Here is an 18,915-nt window from a genome sequence, read left to right as displayed (position 1 = left end):
GTGTTGAACGGTATGAGGACGGTATGAATACGTTATGAAAACGGTCACACTGTATGAACACGTTCACAACACGCTCATAACCCGTTACAGAACGGTGATGAAAAATGGAGAGCGGACTGACCGTTGCCGTTCAAATCGGGGGTATTTATGGCAGTCGTGTCATGACGTCAGCAGTCCGGGGACTCGCTCACAGGACGCTCCGAGCGGTGAGGGGACGCTAAGTGACTGGTAGGTGGCTGCTTCAAACCCGGTGCACACGTTCGAGACCCGGTATGGGCCCGGTATGGAAACGGCAAAAATTTTCAACAAAAGTCAATCTGGGCGGTGAAGACGGTAGAAGCACGTTCAACACCCGATATGCGCCCGGTGAGAACGGTCAGAAGATGGCAACGAAACGGTGAAAAGATTAATTTTATGAATTTTTTTTTGCGGCCGGGGACAAGTTCGCTCAAAACCCAACGTTCTGGACGTTTTTTTTTTTTATTAGCCCGGCAGGTGGACGGTAGGCCTACACGGCAGAGTGTGAGAGCTCCATAAGGTTTCATGAAACGCTCACCCCCCCCCCCCCCCCCCCCCCCCCCCCCCCCCCTCGTGATAAATTGTTTTGTGTGTGGACACGCTGTATGGTCTGATTATCTCGGAAGCCATTGTTATTGCCTAGTGGGCGTGGCATTATAACTAAACGTGACAAGGCCCCTCGATTTAGGGCCACTAATGAGCTCGTATTCCTTTATCAGGGTGATTTTATAAATATAATCATTGACATTATATAGCCTCGTATATTCCACTACCTCTTTATCTATAGACCCCGCTATAACCACCTCTTTGTAGACCTGGCAGGAAAACATTAATTGTATTCGTTTAACTGGACTTTAATTCACGTCCTACAAAGCAAAATTTATTATTCTGTTCATTTCTAAAAAATCTATTTATTCCACTGTTTCTACATGTATTTTATAGCACCGTACTATATTTCAAACACTTGTCAATACAACGTCACAATCGCAATTGGACTTTGTATTTGACAGGCCATTATCGTCTGCTTAGATTCAGAAGGTGTTTACTCTGTATAAAGAGCTTTATACAACACCTACGTGGATCCTTGTCATTTGATTGGACGATTGTTGGTCACATGATATTCAATAGATGGTATATTGCACGGTCGTGCATTTTTGGTTATATGCGCCGTGCATTTTGGTTATATGCAGACTGCGTACCTCTCTGCTGCATGTGCGCGTATCCCTGCGTGTATCTGACGCGAAGGCAATCTGCATGTAATCGAGAAGGCTTGACTCGAACTTTAATTTATCTTTATAAGGAGTAAAGCATAATTTGTTGATTAACGTTCTATTAGGTCTTCTTCGATGTTGTATAAAACAAATAATGAATGTTTTTCATTCGTTTAATAGTGCAAATATTTTCATTCGTTGAAAGATTAACGTTAATTCTATTCAACTCGGCTGACGCCTCGTTGAATAGAATGTTAATCTTTCAACTCATGAACATATTCGCACTATTGAACTCATAACCATTCATTATTTGTATAATAATGTTAGTGCCGTTATGACACTCAGCGGAAGTTATTTGCTGCGTTGACATAAGTATATCCATCGCATAGCACGAATATCAAATTCGAACTACAGGCATCATGATACCCATTGTATGGGTGTCTATTAAATGCCGACTAGTATAGGCCCATTTGGTCTATCAAAAGTCAAACTGTATTTGTGAGCCTGATTCGTCAAGTCGCGAATACTATTTTCAAGACACTGTCCATTTTCGGTCAGGATTTGCCCTTTGGAACCTTACGAGTGGGACTGTACATAAAATAGAGTCCATTTACGACGTCTACATAAATCTTTTAGCTTTCGATGGCTTCGCTAACCCGGCTCGTGCGTGCATTGTCCGCCGAACCGTGCGTGCCCGGTGTGTGGGCAGGTTGTGTAGCTCGCCCCGTTCATTTCTTCGTGTGACTCTGTGAAATCAAACGGAGCGCAAACGGCAGCTCCACCTTCGAGCATTCGAACAATTCTGAGATTTCAATCGCAGTGAGTATTGGCACGGTCTTTAATTCCTATGAATTATCTTTGACTTTATCAGATTGTGTTTGACTAATTATAGCTAAAAGCAGAAATACCTCATCCTCCAATACCTAGTTCAACCCCGAGTTCAACATACTGTAGACATTTACATGACTTAATTTATGATTTAGCGCTAGCGCTGTGACAACAATACTCCCCTCGAATATGTTGATCTGCTTAGTCTAAGATTGCATACCTTTTCTGTATTATATTAGAACATTGACTTTTTATACTATATAATATATATACATATGGGCTACTATATTCATTCATATTGAATGTAATTATATTCCTCTCATTTTATTTTTGAAAAAATAATGAAACAATCACCCATGGATTGTCCAATGGCCCGATTGGTGTCGGGACGGGCGCAAGCTGTTACCCCTTCGTCAGCCACGCCCACTTTTATTAACGTCCCCACTGATATCACATATTGGTAATATAAGTGACAAAATCTCAAGAAGTATGCATATCAATCGAGGGTTAAAGGTAAAGACCAGTTATGGTCATGCGATTGCATTGTGAAAGAAACGTTGTGGAATCGATCAGAAAAGGTTGATCATCTAGCATCTAGCATCTGCAAGGTTCTGGAATCGTCAAAATGATAAGAAATTTGGTCCATTCTTCGTAAAGTTACAAGCACTATACACAGAAAGATGTATATGGGACTACCCTATATCTCTCACAGACCATGAGAGAAACAAATTTACCAAATATATGAATTAGTAGGCGGTTTCCGGCAAATTTTTTATCATCATGTATTAGTCAAAACATATTCTTTCACATGATTGGTAATGAGAGCTTCCATTTCATTTTTTGAAATTGGGGCATTTCCAATATTGGTCTTTACCTTTAACCATGACTTGAAAATACAGGACAAATGGGGTTGTTTCTTTGTTTCAATGGGAAGCCTATATATTATGTACCCTATAATTTGTTAAGATGGTTTTCATGAACTTTTATTTTCTTCGTTAATTATTTATTGATGATGGAATAGATTCTTCTTCTTTTTTTTCCATACAAGGGTTGTAAAGCAACATAATTATTTGCAGTAATTATATTCAGGGTGCATGTATTTTGAACATTTTCTTGAGGTAAAAAAAAGAATTTTGATTTTTGTTTTAGTACAGAGCAAATGGAATCGGAGCTCGCAAGATATGTCACAGCGTTGCCAATTTATGTTCCATTGATCACAACTTTAAAAAGTCATAACTTTCAGGAATTTGCTCAAGCTTTCACTGACATGTTTTCTCATTTATCTGCTTCTATTAAAAATTAGCTTGATATCAGGGTGGACTTCATTTTAATTAAATCACCATCTTTATCTATTTAATGAATATTTCGTCATCACTTTCTCATCTCAAGGTTCACTCGAGGCGTAAGGATGACGGACAGTGAACATCCGGGGACCATGATGACGTCATCAAGAGAATCCGAAAAGGAGTTTCTCAGTAAAGTCTTTGACCTGATTCTAAAAGAAGGAGTGGAGAAACAACTCAATGGCGACTGCAAAGGTTTGTCATTATTTGTTTTTCGATCAGTTAGTCTTTCTCCGCCTCTTTCTAACTTCCCCACTCTTTCAGACCCCATCCCCCCAAACACAGTATGCTATAGCTACTCCTTTTGTTATACGTATTATCTTCATAATTATATGTGTATTTCCTATCGTATATTTCTGTATGATATGTTTTATGTTAATCATCCCACTTGCTGAAAAGCAAGTCTTTTTGACGGATGAAATTTCTACCTTGAAAAAAAGTCGCCTTGTTTTCGGACAAAATAATAGGCCACTTGTTAAACTCGCCAAGGTGATTTGTGTTTTAGCAACTCGCCTTTTGGCCTTCTCTTCTTAAAAAAAGACGCCTGCGAGTTAAACAAATCGCCTTCTCGCTGTATGATTTCCAGGACGCGATCTTATTTAACTTTTTGACTTCCTTTCTCTTGATACCAGTTGTGAATTTCAAGCATCCCGAAGAACTGCTCAAAACATTTGACTTCAAGCTTCAAGATGACCCCGAGACGACGGAACGACTTCTGGAGCTTTGTCAAGATACTTATGACTACAGTGTCAAAACAGGTAACAAGTCGTACAACGATCACTCTCCAATCATTCTAATTCCCATCGCATACTCTACGATCTGAATACGATCCAATTCTAGAAGAATTTGCAATATCATTTGATATGAACATTCAAACTTCCAATATTATGATTGATGATTTGACTAGTCACATGATTACTTAATTAAATTCCAATGGATTGCACGCTTTTTTGGAGGCGGAAAAGTCGGCTCGGAATCGTAGTGACGTCCTAACAGCAGTGCGATTGTCTACGATTTGAAGTCGATTCGATTCGGCTTTTATTCTGACTAGAAAGCTAAAATGCACTAACATTTCGATTGTTCGTATTCTTATCATCATTAAGAACCTATACGTCAGGAAGATAATTATTTGGTTGAATTTCTATATCTTATATATTTATTGCCATTTCTTCGAAAATCGGATCGCATAAAGATCGTGTCGTGTGCGTTAGGCTACGTGCCAATTGCACAGGATGCGTCATTTTACTAACTTAGAACTGCGTCAGCGAATGTCGCAGTATCTGATGCACTTTGTTATATCGTACCCAAAGTGATTTGAGGCTAAATTAATAAGAGTGGCTGAACTGTGTTGAATTGATCGGCTAATTTGTCTTTGTTGTCTGTTGCACACGAAGTGTAATTTCGATTGCGTTATCATGCGCTATAGTCGTGCTAGTCGAAACAATGATGGCAATTAGCACCCGCGTCACTATACCAGGGACAGATCTAGGGGAGGGGGGACACAGGGGTAACGTGCCCCCCCCCCGGCCAAAAAAATATGTTAAAATCAGCCCTAAATTCGCCCAAAATGTACTGAAAAACAGGGGCGTGCCCCCCCCCCCCCCACGGCCAAAAAAACATTAAATAATTAATTAATTAAAAAAAATAAAAATGAAAATAAATATGCCAACAGCTGACCTGGTGACCTTACCCCCCCCCCCCCCCTGACCCCCCCCCCCCCCCCCCCCCCCCCCCAACGGAGAAAAATGTCAAATTTACAAATTTCGTGACCTAAAAATCGTTGCGATTTTTAGTCGCCCAAAAGAAGAAAAAAATATGCTCTTACACCCCCCCCCCCCCCCCTGCTTATTCAGCGGCTGGCTGAGTCGTTGCGATTTGTTTTGGGACTAAAAAGCAAGATATCAATGACTAAATTGACCTGTTTGATGCGATGTGTTTCGTTTAGCCTCTAATTCGTGCTGTGGTATTCAGATGGCCTTTAAATAAACAGAGCGACTTAATTGATTTTTTTTCCTTCTTCTTCTACCACTTCACAAATATATCGTTAGATGATAAGGTGTGGCAATCTCTCAAGTATTAAGCTGATATTGTCATACCTCTGTATGCTTCCTTATTATTTACAATTGCAAAATGTATAATGATCGTAATCTAGTGTTTACTACCGTAATGGTCATGATCAATTATTGATCATATATGTGAACTGTTGAACCATGCAGAAATAAATTAATAAAGAAAGAAAGTAAGAAATAGTAATATTTACGGTTTAAACTGCTCTGAATATTATTCTGTTTAAGAATTGCCAACCTTGAACCTTGACCTTTGAACCTTAAATCTTGTCGTAGGTCATCCTCAGTTCTTCAACACAAACTTCAATGGACAGGACACGTTTGGCTTGGCCGGTGCTATGATCTCAGACTCACTCAACACATCTCAGTAAGAATGACCATAATTTCACGATTAAGTATGCACCCCTCCCTCCCCCTAAATCGGATGGCAAAAAGGGGGGGGGGGGGAATAAGTGAAATCACGAATCACAAAGACTTCATTAAAAACAAAATCAATCTAAGCAATTTCAATAGCATCGTGCGTCTCCATTTTGAAGTGTGCGAACATGGTATATAGTTACACAATCCGAATAAGAGTTATAAAGCCGATACAAAAATGTATTATATCGATTTGATCAACTTCAGTTGATAGATTAATTTTCATGTCCAAGGTCTTGTGATCGTGTTGAAATAAAGGGCTAGTGGGGGGGGGGGGGAGTGGTGTGAAAAGCAGACAATAATACCACTCTTTCCACTCTCACCCAATTTGATGACCTTAAAATCAATTTCTTTTCCACCTACTCAGATCCCCCCATGTATTTTTATAATTCATGTGATGTATTTATCTTATATTGACATTGTCATTGTACATTTATATAAATCTTTTATTTCAATGGTGGTGAATAAATTCAAATTCAAATTTAAATTATGTAAGTGCCCCTTCAGTGTGTGGACTATCAGTACGCCATTGATTATTTAATTTTGTTACCAATTATGCTCCGAAGTTAAAATGATACGATTTTTAAAAGAGAAAAAAAGCGAAAAAATAACATTACAATTATAACTGACCTCCTTTTTCGGCTTCCACATGTCACCTTATATACCCAAGCATAATCATTTGTAGGGCATACATCTGTATATCTATTTCCACATGACTGTGTCGAAAAGCTGTATTTCTTTACGCAAATTTTCAGCAAATTTATAGTTGCTAAAATGAAAGCTAGATCGACTTTAAAACATTTTTAAATCAACGGGCAGTGAGAAGCGGGGGTTTATAATATTGATTTTCATTCTTGTATCGTTTCTACTTATTATCATGATTACAATCACTATTTATTATATATTCGTAGTAAGATCACAATGCTATGAGAACTTATATATTCTGTTCGAACACACATCTGTTTTTCAGGTATACCTTTGACAATGCTCCAGTGTTCACGCTCATGGAGCACGAGGTATTGGGTAAAATCAGAGATCTTTGTGGTTTCGAGTCCGGTGATGGAATACTGACTCCTGGTAAGCTATATACTCCAGCCCCCCTCCCACCAAAAGAAAATAATCAAATAAATTAATGTATAGATTTGACTTCAGAATCCTCCTCATTCTGTTGCAAAAAGTTATATTTTAAATGAGCTATCTAAAAGGAAAGCGTGGTTGTTGTTTTTGTTATCATGAAGGATCTGTCCATGGCATGCATTACATTTTCAGTACGCCCCCACACCTTTTAGTATTTTTGTTCTGGATACGCTACTGCCAGTCCCGTGCACCAGATTTCTTTCTTTTGTTTAGAGTTGTTTAACTGTATTTTTTGAAGACACCGAGATATCAACTTCAGATAATCTTAATGGCTGACTATTAAAGTATATCCTGTTTCCGACTGCAGAAAATTAGACTTTCATTTTTAAATATGAATATACGTCAAGCAATTGTTTGTTATCTCAGAATTAACTTTTGGTACACCATTTATGCCAAACTCATGAATGCTTCTTCCCAATATATATATTAAAGGCATCATTTAACAATGTTAAATCTGAGATGCACGGCCCTACGTGTTATCAGTGTCTGTGATATGGGGAAATATAGAAGCCCTAAAAATATCGCACTTCAAAATGATCAAGAAGTACATGTACCTCAAAAAAGTAAAAATCTTTGAGTGACCGGTTTTTACCATACTCGTTTCCCACAATAGACTGTAGTGTTATGAAAACCGTTTGGCAAACGCAAAATTTGGTTTCGATTTCCAATCATAAATATCTTGATAATCAGACAGGCGATCGGCTTGTAAAAGTCATGGGGTTCCTGGCTGACCTAAATGTTTATAATTATCATTGCAGCATGAGCTAAATCCAGGATTTTGTTTCAGAATCTGAGACAAAGTTACCGGATCCCTTAAAGTTTATTTGTTCCTCTCTTTTATCAGGTGGTACGTTAGCGAATCTTTTTGCAGTTAATCTCGCTAGGTACCGAATCAACCCTGACTTCAGAAAACAGGGAATCTATGGCTCCAAACCAATGAAGATATTTGTCTCAGATCAGGTATCGGTTCATACTTATTTTGTCTCTTTTTTTCTATCAATTTCCAACAAAAATGTATCATAAGTCTTAAGTATATAGTCGATGTATTAAGTCAGTTATAATTATATCCTCTCTATTTTCCCCCAGTAAATTAATATAGCGTATATATTTATCTTTTTATTTAGCTTAAATTGAATGCATCCTTCTACACATTTTCACGAGTGACCACTGTCAATATTTGAAAAGGAAAAAAATATAAACTCTAAGTTATAACAAAAATACAGAATAATAGCTGAAACATATTTGCAACAATGATATATTTAGGGTGTATGTAAATTGACAATTTTAAAATATAATGTTTTGAAGTTTTTTAGTTAAGGGCAAATGAGAGGGGGGAGCTCGCAAAATACGTCACAAAGTGATTGATCGCACCTTCAAAATTAATAACGTTCTTACTTCTAATCGGTTTGTGCTCAAACTTTCACTGACCCGTTTCTCTCATTTTCTGCCTCTACTATTTAAACCAACGTAATATCAGGGTGGACTTAATACACTTATGTTGCACTTGTTGAAGCATATAAATATTCTGATGCTTTTATCTCATTTTGTAGAGCCACTACTCGTTTGTAAAGGGTGCTGTTTTCATGGGCATTGGAACTGACAACCTTGTGGTCATACCAACAGACGACAGGTAGGTGACGGTGTAAAAAAAAAGAATCTTTTCGTGAGGTTTTGATCTGCGTTTTACTGCTTTTTTGTAATCTTTTTATAATGACTTGTAAATATTGTGATTGTTTTTTGATTGTTCAATAAAACACATAAAGAAAAAAAAAAGAAAAAAAAGAAAAAAGAATAAAAAATGTTTGTTTGTTATACTGGATCGTGCGTTCTCATGTGGATTTTAACCTAATTCGACTATCTACACGACATCAGGTCTTATCAATAGTCACTTTTACAACTCAAAAATCTCATCAAAGCGGGCATATCCTCTCTCGAATTCATAAGAATCAACCGCGATGAAAAGTTATCATCATAAATTCCGCATCCGATTGGTGACCAACATTCTCTCGCAGGTAGACCTCGAGTTTCGCTGCTTGCGAGATTTGTGCACACATTATTAGTGATTGAACTATACGACTGGCGTCTGCAAATATGACACAATTAATGCACAAGGAACTGCCGAGTAGTATGTATATTAATCATATGAAAAAGAAAGAAGGGAAATTATGTTGAGTTTTCAGCAGGCGCGGATCCACGGGGGGGGGGGGGGGGGGGGGGGGCGCCGGGCCTGCCCACCCCCCTGCTTATTCACCGGCTGGCCGAGTCGTATTTTCTCATGGATTGGGCCCCCCCCCCCCCCCCCCCCCTCTATCCACCGGCTGGATCCGCCACTGGTTTTTCAGCACGGTCCGTTGTGTATTTTCGTTTTAAAGACATATTGATTCGTGGTGGGGGATGGGGGCACATTTTGTTTACTTGTTTGTTTAAGGTACTGTGCTATTACCGGTTTTTTTTTTTTGGGGGGGGGGGGGGCACCGGCCGATTTTGCTCAGTGTATGTTTGTTTGTTTGTTAGTTTGCATGTTTGTATGACTTTGGAGTTGCAATCGATATCAAAGTCTAGTAGAGATATTTGTCTTTTATAGGACATGGTCAAATTTGTTAATCCAATACCAAATTGCTTTTGTTCTCATTTGAAATGAAAATTTACAGAGGGAAGATGATCCCTGAAAAGCTGGAAGAAGCCATCATTTTGGTGAAGGAACAGGTATAAAAAATGATCAGTAATAAAAATGACATCAAATATAATGAGCACATTTTTTATGACCTGGGAATTTTGTTCCTTTCAAGTTATCACTTTTCTGAGTTATCATTATGTTTTGTCAAAATCCTGCCTCTAAAACGTTCTTTTCATCAATGAATCTCCATACTTTAACGAGATCTGGCGAATTGTGTTACTGTATTTATTTTATTCTTCTTTCTCTCTCTCTCTCTCTCTCTCTCTCTGCTAGTGCCTATGGTATACATTGAAATTTGTACTAGCTGTGCAGGGGGCTTACTTGGCATTTTTACTATTTGATTTAATTTGATTTGATTTGATTTATTTTCCACTTAAATATCCACAAATTAAATGACATATAATTATAAACCATATAGTAAAACGATAATAGAGCAAATGAATTATACAAGTAACGAAATACTGAAAAGTATATTCGTAATCAAATAAGTTTACAGAGTACATTCAAATTTGAGAATTAGACAAAATATTGTATATTGCTTGATTTAACCGAGAGGTAGAAAAGAGAATCTCAGAAAAGCTAGGCTTGTTGAGCGAGATTCCCAGTATAAATTAAATAATGGACCATCAACAACGTGCATCAAATTCCCGAACCAACCCGCCCGCGCCAGATCCTCGGGTCTCCCCCGCCAAGGCCCATTCAGTGTGCATCAGTATCTGGTAGTATCTGGTAGTATACCAATAGTGTGAATTCATCAAATCAAATCAACATTTCTGTTCTACCATATAGGGGCACATTCCGTTGATGGTAGCAGCCACATGTGGTTCCACGGTCCTGGCCAGCTACGACCCTCTGGAGCCCATAGCCGACATCTGTGAAAGACACGGGGACATCTGGCTGCATGTAGATGCCGCATGGGGCGGAGGGGCCATGATGACCCGAAAGTACAGACATCTGCTCAAAGGCATCCATCGGGTCAAATCGCTCACATGGTGTCTGCACAAGATGATGGGAGTACCGTTTCAGTGTACGTCTTTTGTCGTCAATGGCAACGTAAGGAATTTTTTATTGTTAAAGCGTTCCTGTTGATTGATTAAGATTAGCATAAATAAGACCCATCCCCCTCTGTCGCTTTACGTACTTTGTATATTTCTGTATCACCCTCTCCCTCTCTCTCTCTCTCTCTCTCTGTCTCTCTATCTCTCTGTCTTGCATTCTTTCTCCAATTTCTCTCTCTCTCTACCCCTCTCCCCTCTTTCTCTCTCTCCCTTTCTTTCTAATATATATCCTCCCCTCTCTCCTTCTCTCCATACTTGTGATAAGATTTGAAGAAGAAAATGTGAGATGAAATGAAACCGTCACAGTGTTATCAGGCTATCACTTTGAGGATACAGAATACAATTAAGATAGAGATTAAATATTTGTACCAGGTTCATTTCTCATATTGAAGTCTTTTCAATAAAACAAAAGATTCAAACTAAGTTAGAGGGATAACTCTCATTAAGGCCTTATATTTATTTGCTCTGCCATAGACTATATTAGCTCAAAACCTTATTGTGTTTTGAGCCTTGCTAGTCAATAATTGAGTTTTTACTTTACTTGCAGAAGGACTTAATGACCAAGTTGCTGTCAATGTCAATGTAAAATTTCCAAACTAAGTAAAAGGGATAACTCTCAATTAAGGAATATATATTTGCATTGCCATATTACATTAGCTCAAAATCTTATTCTGTTTTGAGCCTAGTTAGCTAGTCCATATTATAGACAAGTTTTCTCTTTATTTGCAGAAGGACTTAATGACCAAGTGCCACGCTGCCAATGCTGAGTACCTGTTCCAGCCCGACAAGTTTTACGATGTCTCCTACGACACTGGAGATAAGACCCTTCAGTGTGGTCGTAGGGTGGATATCTTCAAACTCTGGCTGATGTGGAAGGCCAAGGGCAACAAGGGATTCGACGCGGAGACTACTCACAAATTTGATATGGCCAGGTATTATCGATTCAAAGCTATTCATCTTCTTATTCTTATGTCACAGTGGTTATGATGGGGGGGGGGGCAAAGGTTACACATCTGACCGAAACAAATGGCAAAAAGTAAGGGGCCGAAAGGGAGAGAGAAGGGAGGAAGGGGGAAAGGAAACATAAGAAAGGTTGTTGGTCTGGTTTATTCATTTTCATTTATGTAATAGGACTGTTGTCCCAGCCCCAGTTGGTACAACCATTGCTCATAAAATCTAGTTTAGTTAGGTGATAAAATTATGAGGGTGACAGAAATTATTACTTTGGTGATGGACATTAGTATATTTGCGCTCAAGACAAAGACATTTAATGCAGTGATTATAGATGCATCATACCATTTTAAATCATCTTAATATAAAGTGTGGGAACGTTTTCATCTAAAACAGGAGCCTAGCAGATCTCATCAAGAATACTGAGGGCTTTCAACTTGTTCAAGAGGTGAGTGCCTACATTTGATTTGATATAAGTATGGTTTTAAGAAAATGAAATAATTGGTTAATTTTTTTTTTTTTAAACTCCCTATAGCTCAAGCAAAGAAGAATCAAGTAGCTCATAAAATCATCTGTCAGTCCCTAAGCCATGCAATACCAAATCATGACATACTCTCTTAGTGTAGATAAAGGTGAACATCCGTTTTTAAAGGACTTTATTGTATTAGGGATTGCTTTGATTTATATAGTGTTGAATCCTCTCCAAAAGTATGAATCCACTCAAAATTAGTGATTTGACTACTGTTCTGAGAGTGGTTTCCACTCTTTTGAGCATGGATTCCACTCGAAACGAAATGATCCCTAATATGAACCACATACTAAGGAGTGGTTTTCCACTCTCAATTGATAGCCAATTCTCGCTACCCTAAATAGGTACGAAAATCTCGAAATTCGCGAGACGAGGTAATTTTCACTCTCTCGGGTCGTCACTACAACTTCCGGTATAGAGTCCCATCCCAAGTCACGGCCTTCATCCACCCCCATTTTTCAGGGTTCTTACGCTTGGAATCATGAGCCCAGCACTGTGCAGCCTCACAAAAGAAAACCATCGTCACTGATGTCAAAAGACGCAAAAAACAACGAATGAAATGTTCAAATAAACGTTGAAATATTTGCGAAAAAAAAACAAGACCGAGCAGACGACATATTCGGTGCATACACGTTGTGTGGCGACGGCGTTTTACGTTTGCGCTATCGCGCCGCCTGCACAGGAAGCTGTAATGTCGAAAAGCTATCCCATAATGCAATGCGCGTTTTCAGGATTTTCCCCGGATCTCGGCAGAATCGCTATTTGGGGTAGCGAGAATTCTTTCTTCTTGCATCTGCCTCTTGCTCACCCTACCATTGCCTATATATATATATATATATATATATATATATGTATATATATATATATATATATATATATGTGTGTGTGTGTGTGTGTGTGTGTGTCCCCTTTCTCTCTCTCTCTCGCTATCTCTCTCTCCATTTTGCTATCTTTTTCTCTCCCTCTCTCTCATGCACTCTCTTTACCTATCTCACTGTCATCTCTCCTGCCCTCCATTTCCCTATCCACGGCCCTGTTTCATAAAACTTCTAATTGATAACATCTGCCACAGATCTATAGACAAATCTGGGTGTAGCCAATCAAATGTAAGGATTTCAGTAGCTTATAACAGTTATCCTATCTTGTTATTGATGACATGTTTTATGAAACAGACCTGTGCTGTTATTTAGTCTTTATACTCATTATTTTTCTCTTTCTCTTTTTCAATGCAGCCTGAATGTACAAACGTTTGTTTCTGGTATATTCCTGAATGTCTGCGAGGCCAAGAACAAAACGCAGATTACTTCAAGCGACTGAGCAAGGTACATGTATTTGAAATATGATGAATGCGTTCTTTCATACATTATTCATGTGAACCATTGTAGCATTCAGTATCAGTTGTCTCAATAATACTTTTAACCAAATGGCAGAGACAAAACAAAATATACAGCTAAGGCAAGCTCAATAGCCCAGTGGATTTTGCCTGCTGATTTGTGAAAATATTACAAAGATGCATTCCACCATCTGAACAAGATTTCTATGGAATATACAAGAGAGTATTGAAATAACCTGTTGATTTCTTGAAAGTCTATGCGATCACTTTCTTTTAGATTGTTTGGTTACGGTCTATAATTTTGTCCTTTTGTTTATCTTTGATTCAGGTTGCGCCTCAGGTCAAGGAAGCCATGACCCTCGAGGGCACTATGCTGCTCACGTTCCAACCTAACGAGGTCAAGTCACATGTCAACTTCTTCAAAGTGGGTATCGGTAGCGCCAGAGTCAAAGACGAGAACCTGGCTTTCATTCTGGAAGAGATTCAACGATTGGGGAAAGATATCAAGGTTTAAACCGTACCTCTACCTCATAACCACTGTTAAAGTACTATGGTTTTACTGTGGTTCGACAAGGCACCACTACAATGTTTACCATGGAGTTACCATATAATACTCTGATAATACCATGGAGTTACCATATAGTACTGTAATAATACCATGGAGTTACCATATAGTACTGTAAAATTACCATGGTATTACCAAGGTTACCACAGTATGGTGAAACATGTATATAAAGACCACTCAAGGGAGACAAGAGAAGGGAAAGGAAAAATGTGGTCTTTGTAAATGGGTGGCCTTTCTGTACAGGTGGTCGCTAAACCAGTTTGGACTTTACATGCATTTTGGAAGGGAACAGTGAATCGATTTGTTAAAGTTATTTCAATAATATATGCATGAAAATTTCAGATTATTATTACAACTGGTGATATAAACTTTCTGATCATGAGCTAGCTATGACAATTAGACATTAAACAAAATAGTATATTTAAAACATCTGATGTAAAATTGCAGTTGGTATCTAACTATGAAAAAATTCTGGCATTTCAAACTCTGTTCTCTACATTCAAGGATTAAATCTTTAATTTTTACCGGTACATATTATGTTTGGAAAGTTGACCACAAGCAATTCAAAGCACCATATTGCATTGGTGTGATTGTCAGCTTCTTTGTTAGTTCTTGTGAGAATTTTTTCTTTGGTTTTCCATCACCTATCCTTTCTTCTCTTGCAACATATTACTTTTGGGGTTCTTTTTGTGTAAATTCTCTTGTTTTATCTAAAAGTAAATGCGGATAAAGGAGTTGGAATACTCTTTTGTACTTATTATTAGAATTCAACTTTTCCATACAAATGGAATTGAGAAGATGGTTAACAACCAGACAAAAAAGGTGGAAGTGATGTGATGCTTATCCTATATTCATACTCTTAAAGAGGAATTAATGTAATGAATATGACGAATTAAATGGAATTATTATGAAGGTTATATCAGAAACATTGAAAACAAGAAATGGTATACACGATGATGAATATATTGGTAACTAAATGCAATAACTAAGTATTAAATGCTGAAGAACATGTATATAATGAATATTGTAATGTATACAATGAAAATAATTGATGTAAAGAATAATAATTCCAAAGATTCTGAATTAGATTAGATAAAAGTGATGAATATAATTTTTTTATATTTTGAAAGGTATGTGTAAAGACAAGGAATATGAGGAATAGTTAGAAAAAAAGTTTTATGACACATCCAAACATTATTAATTGTTTTACCTGGATGATAATTTATAATCATCCTAAAAATCCTGGTAAAATTGTTTAGCAAATATGAAGGATGCAATTACAATTATGAACATGTGTATAATGATTATTAAATTTTATTGATATCATTATTTAGATTAAAAACTCTCACAATACTTGCTGTTCATGTTTATTAATCAGCTGATTAAGAAGAATCGTTGCTTTGACTGATTTCGGTCCAAAAATTAAAAAATCTTACTGAATTTCTGTTGTGAAACACATTGTGTACATGTACACATATATTGGTTGAAATGGACTAATCTAATTCTGTTTTAGAACTCGTTTTATCCCTTTTTATGAATGAACTCTAGCTATAGGTATATTTAAATTGTGTATTTTGATAATCCTTTGGTTGTTATATTGTAATCCCCCTGTTGTCATGTAAAGATATGAAGATATATATGTGTGTATTCCACCGCCAGTATGCAAAGAAAATAAGAAATATATTCTAAGAAAACTACTGTATGTGTTTTATCTGCATTATCTTGTTAAAGACATTTACATGTATGTGTACAGTATGTGGGGAACATAATCAATTGCAGAGATGAAAAGAGGAAGAGTTAGACACAGGAGAGTGGGAGAGAGAGAGAAAAAAGGAAGAGAAATACCAAGAAGAGAAGAAAACATAGAGTATATTAGTAGCAAGAAATTTCAAGATAGAGGTGATATCAAATTTAGGCAAGTTTCCAAGAGATAGCTTATAAAAGAAGACAAAACTTTTTTTTTTCTCCCTTCAATACCCAACCTTTCATTATTCCGTCTGTCTTTCTCTCTGTCTCTCCTCTCTGCCTCTCTCTCTCTCTCTCTGTCTCTCTTCTCTGCCTCTCTCTCTCTCTCTGTCTCTCTCTGTCTCTCTTCTCTGCCTCTCTCTCTCTCTTCTCTGCCTCTCTCTCTCTGTCTCTCTTCTCTGCCTCTCTCTCTCTGTCTCTGCCTCTCTCTCTCTCTCTCTGTCTCTCTTCTCTGCCCCTCTCTCTCTCTCTCTGCCTCTCTCTCTCTCTGTCTGTCTTCTCTGCCTCTCTCTCTCTCTATGTCTCTCTTCTCTGCCTCTCTCTCTCTGTGTCTCTCTTCTCTGCCTCTCTCTCTCTCTCTCTGTCTCTCTTCTCTGCCTCTCTCTCTCTCTGTCTCTGCCTCTCTCTCTGTCTCTCTCTGTCTCTCTCTGTCTCTCTTCTCTGCCCCTCTCTCTCTCTCTCTCTCTCTGCCTCTCTCTCTCTCTCTCTGTCTTCTCTGCCTCTCTCTCTCTATGTCTCTCTTCTCTGCCTCTCTCTCTCTCTGTCTCTCTTCTCTGCCTCTCTCTCTCTCTGTGTCTCTCTTCTCTGCCTCTCTGTCTCTCTCTCTCTGTCTCTCTTCTCTGCCTCTCTCTCTCTCTCTCTGTCTCTCTTCTCTGTCTCTGTCTGTCTGTCTGTCTGTCTGTCTCTCTCTCTCTTGATGTACACTCCGCACTCATTCCTGGCACAATACTTTACACAGGTTTTGGGGGCATGAATTGCACACAACAATTTTGCTTCGACACCTGCACACCATGAGACTCCACATCGAGTAACAACACAAAGAAATAGGATTATTGTTTTCTATTATTATTTTTTGTGCAAATAAAATTGACATGTAGTTTATTTACATAACAATATACAAAATGTTTGATAATATATAAATTTATGTTCAAATGTGTTATATACAGGTACATGATGATGAATCAAATAACAAATGATATACAATGATGTATCAAACAATGCCATTATCATGTAACTTAGGATCGAAGTTTATAATGCCATTACTTGCAAACATAATATGTGTAGAAGAATAGAAACACACACGCACACAATACTGCTCCTCCTCTTCCTACTTCTCTTCCTTCCTCCCTCAAATTACGTCCCTTCCGAATGTTTTTCTCTCCTCCCTCTTCCTCTTTCCCATTCTCTTCCCCCATTTTCTTCCCCTCCAGGGACCCATTTCACAAACTAAGCCTTTTTTCAATGACAAATGACAAAAATCAGTGACAAATCTGCTGATAACCTATCAGAAGCAAGGATTTCAGTAACTTATAATATAGTATTAATGACTGCTTTGAGAGAAATAGTTGTTTTATTACGCTCAAGGGAAGGTTAGAATTGTGCTATTCCCCGAGGCTTGCCGAGGGGAATAGCCCAATTGTAACCTTCCCGAGAGCGTATGAAAACAACTATTTCACGAATATTAAAGCAGTCATTAATACTTTTATATGCCGAAAAAAAATAGACTAAAAAATAAAAAATAAAAAATACTTTTTTTTTTGTCGAAGGTGAGAGTCGAACCCTTGCGTATAATGAGTGATGAATCTTACACCAACGCCTTACACCACTCGGCCATCGCGCGCTGTTCACATGCTTGGCAGTTTTGTATAATATATACATTAAAATGGATTGAAACCGGCTTCGGCGTGATGAATGCTTCGCAAAAGCACCCTTCTTTTACTTTTGCAATGCATATTGGCACGAACTTAGATCAAGATCTATCGGCAGATGTTGTTTTTTTGTTTTTGGAAGTTTATTTTCGTCTTCATGTCAACAATGCAAGATAAAATTGTCGGTAAGATCGATCGAGATTCAATTGTATTGAAATTACCGACCAATCCTTCGCACACATACGGTATCCTCGATCGCTCAAACCATTTTTTAACATGTAAACCTATGGGGTAACCATGGAGGCTGACCTATTTTTTAATAACCATGGTTATTAAAAATATTAAATGTTTTATGCATGGTTACCGGGAATTTTACAGGAACAGTTGAAGTTTATGAATGCAATTCGACCAATCAGATGGCTGGATTTCTTAAGTGAGGTATATAACAAAAACTGTCATTTGTCACTGATGACAAGTTTTGTGAAATGCCCCCCTGCTCCTCCTCTCCTTCCACTAGAATTGCATCAAATACTATGACAACTTAACTTCTATAAAAGTTACTATTCTACTACCACTACCACTACTACTACTACTTCTTCTACTCCTACTACTACTTATACTACTACTGCTTCTACTACTGATACTACTCCTTCCTCCTATATTACTACATACTACTATTGCAATGGTATCAATGAGATGAATAAGGTTTGCTGCAAAGGTCAAACGTAGATCTATGGGTCCAGACTGGTATCACTATCATCCTAACGTCTTAGAGCTTTTTGGCCTCAGCACTACTTGGAAGCCTCCGCTGGATTGTCTCAAGACCTTGAGTTCAGTCTTAACATTTTCATTATGATAAACAAAGACTGATAACACAAAATGAAATAAAACATTCATACATGAACAGTGTACCTCAGTCGCACTGCCAGACTGATTCCAAGCAAACTTTCAAACACCAGACTCATGGCGATAAGGGGTCTCAAAATTTTGTTAGGTCTGTTATTGGTCTGGTGTCAGTCTCGTTGGTGCGACTACATGCAGGCGATTATAAAGCAAGAAGGTTATAGTACAAAACTTATATAATCTCACATCAGTGTTTCTTTTATCATCAATGACAGCATGTGGTGAGAACTGAGTCCAGTCTTATCTGCATTGTATTACAAAACTT

General features: G+C 37.9%; 1 protein-coding gene across 1 annotated transcript; it reads left to right on the top strand.

Moving 5' to 3' along the window:
- The first annotated feature begins 1,583 nt into the window (after positions 1-1,583).
- LOC586143 (cysteine sulfinic acid decarboxylase) lies at positions 1,584-14,651 on the top strand. Its single transcript, XM_030982990.1, has 13 exons — positions 1,584-2,048; positions 3,447-3,595; positions 4,033-4,158; positions 5,743-5,833; positions 6,854-6,960; positions 7,865-7,980; positions 8,571-8,650; positions 9,672-9,726; positions 10,487-10,750; positions 11,485-11,687; positions 12,103-12,154; positions 13,468-13,557; positions 13,897-14,651. Exons 2-13 carry the CDS (start codon positions 3,466-3,468, stop codon positions 14,080-14,082), a joined length of 1,500 nt encoding a protein of 499 aa, XP_030838850.1. The 5' UTR covers positions 1,584-2,048; positions 3,447-3,465; the 3' UTR covers positions 14,083-14,651.
- Positions 14,652-18,915: the final 4,264 nt, after the last annotated feature.

The sequence above is a fragment of the Strongylocentrotus purpuratus genome, unplaced genomic scaffold (assembly GCF_000002235.5).
Source record: "Strongylocentrotus purpuratus isolate Spur 01 unplaced genomic scaffold, Spur_5.0 spur5_scaffold_13, whole genome shotgun sequence".
NCBI lineage: Eukaryota > Metazoa > Echinodermata > Echinoidea > Camarodonta > Strongylocentrotidae > Strongylocentrotus > Strongylocentrotus purpuratus.
This window is presented reverse-complemented; position numbering and strand designations above follow the sequence as displayed.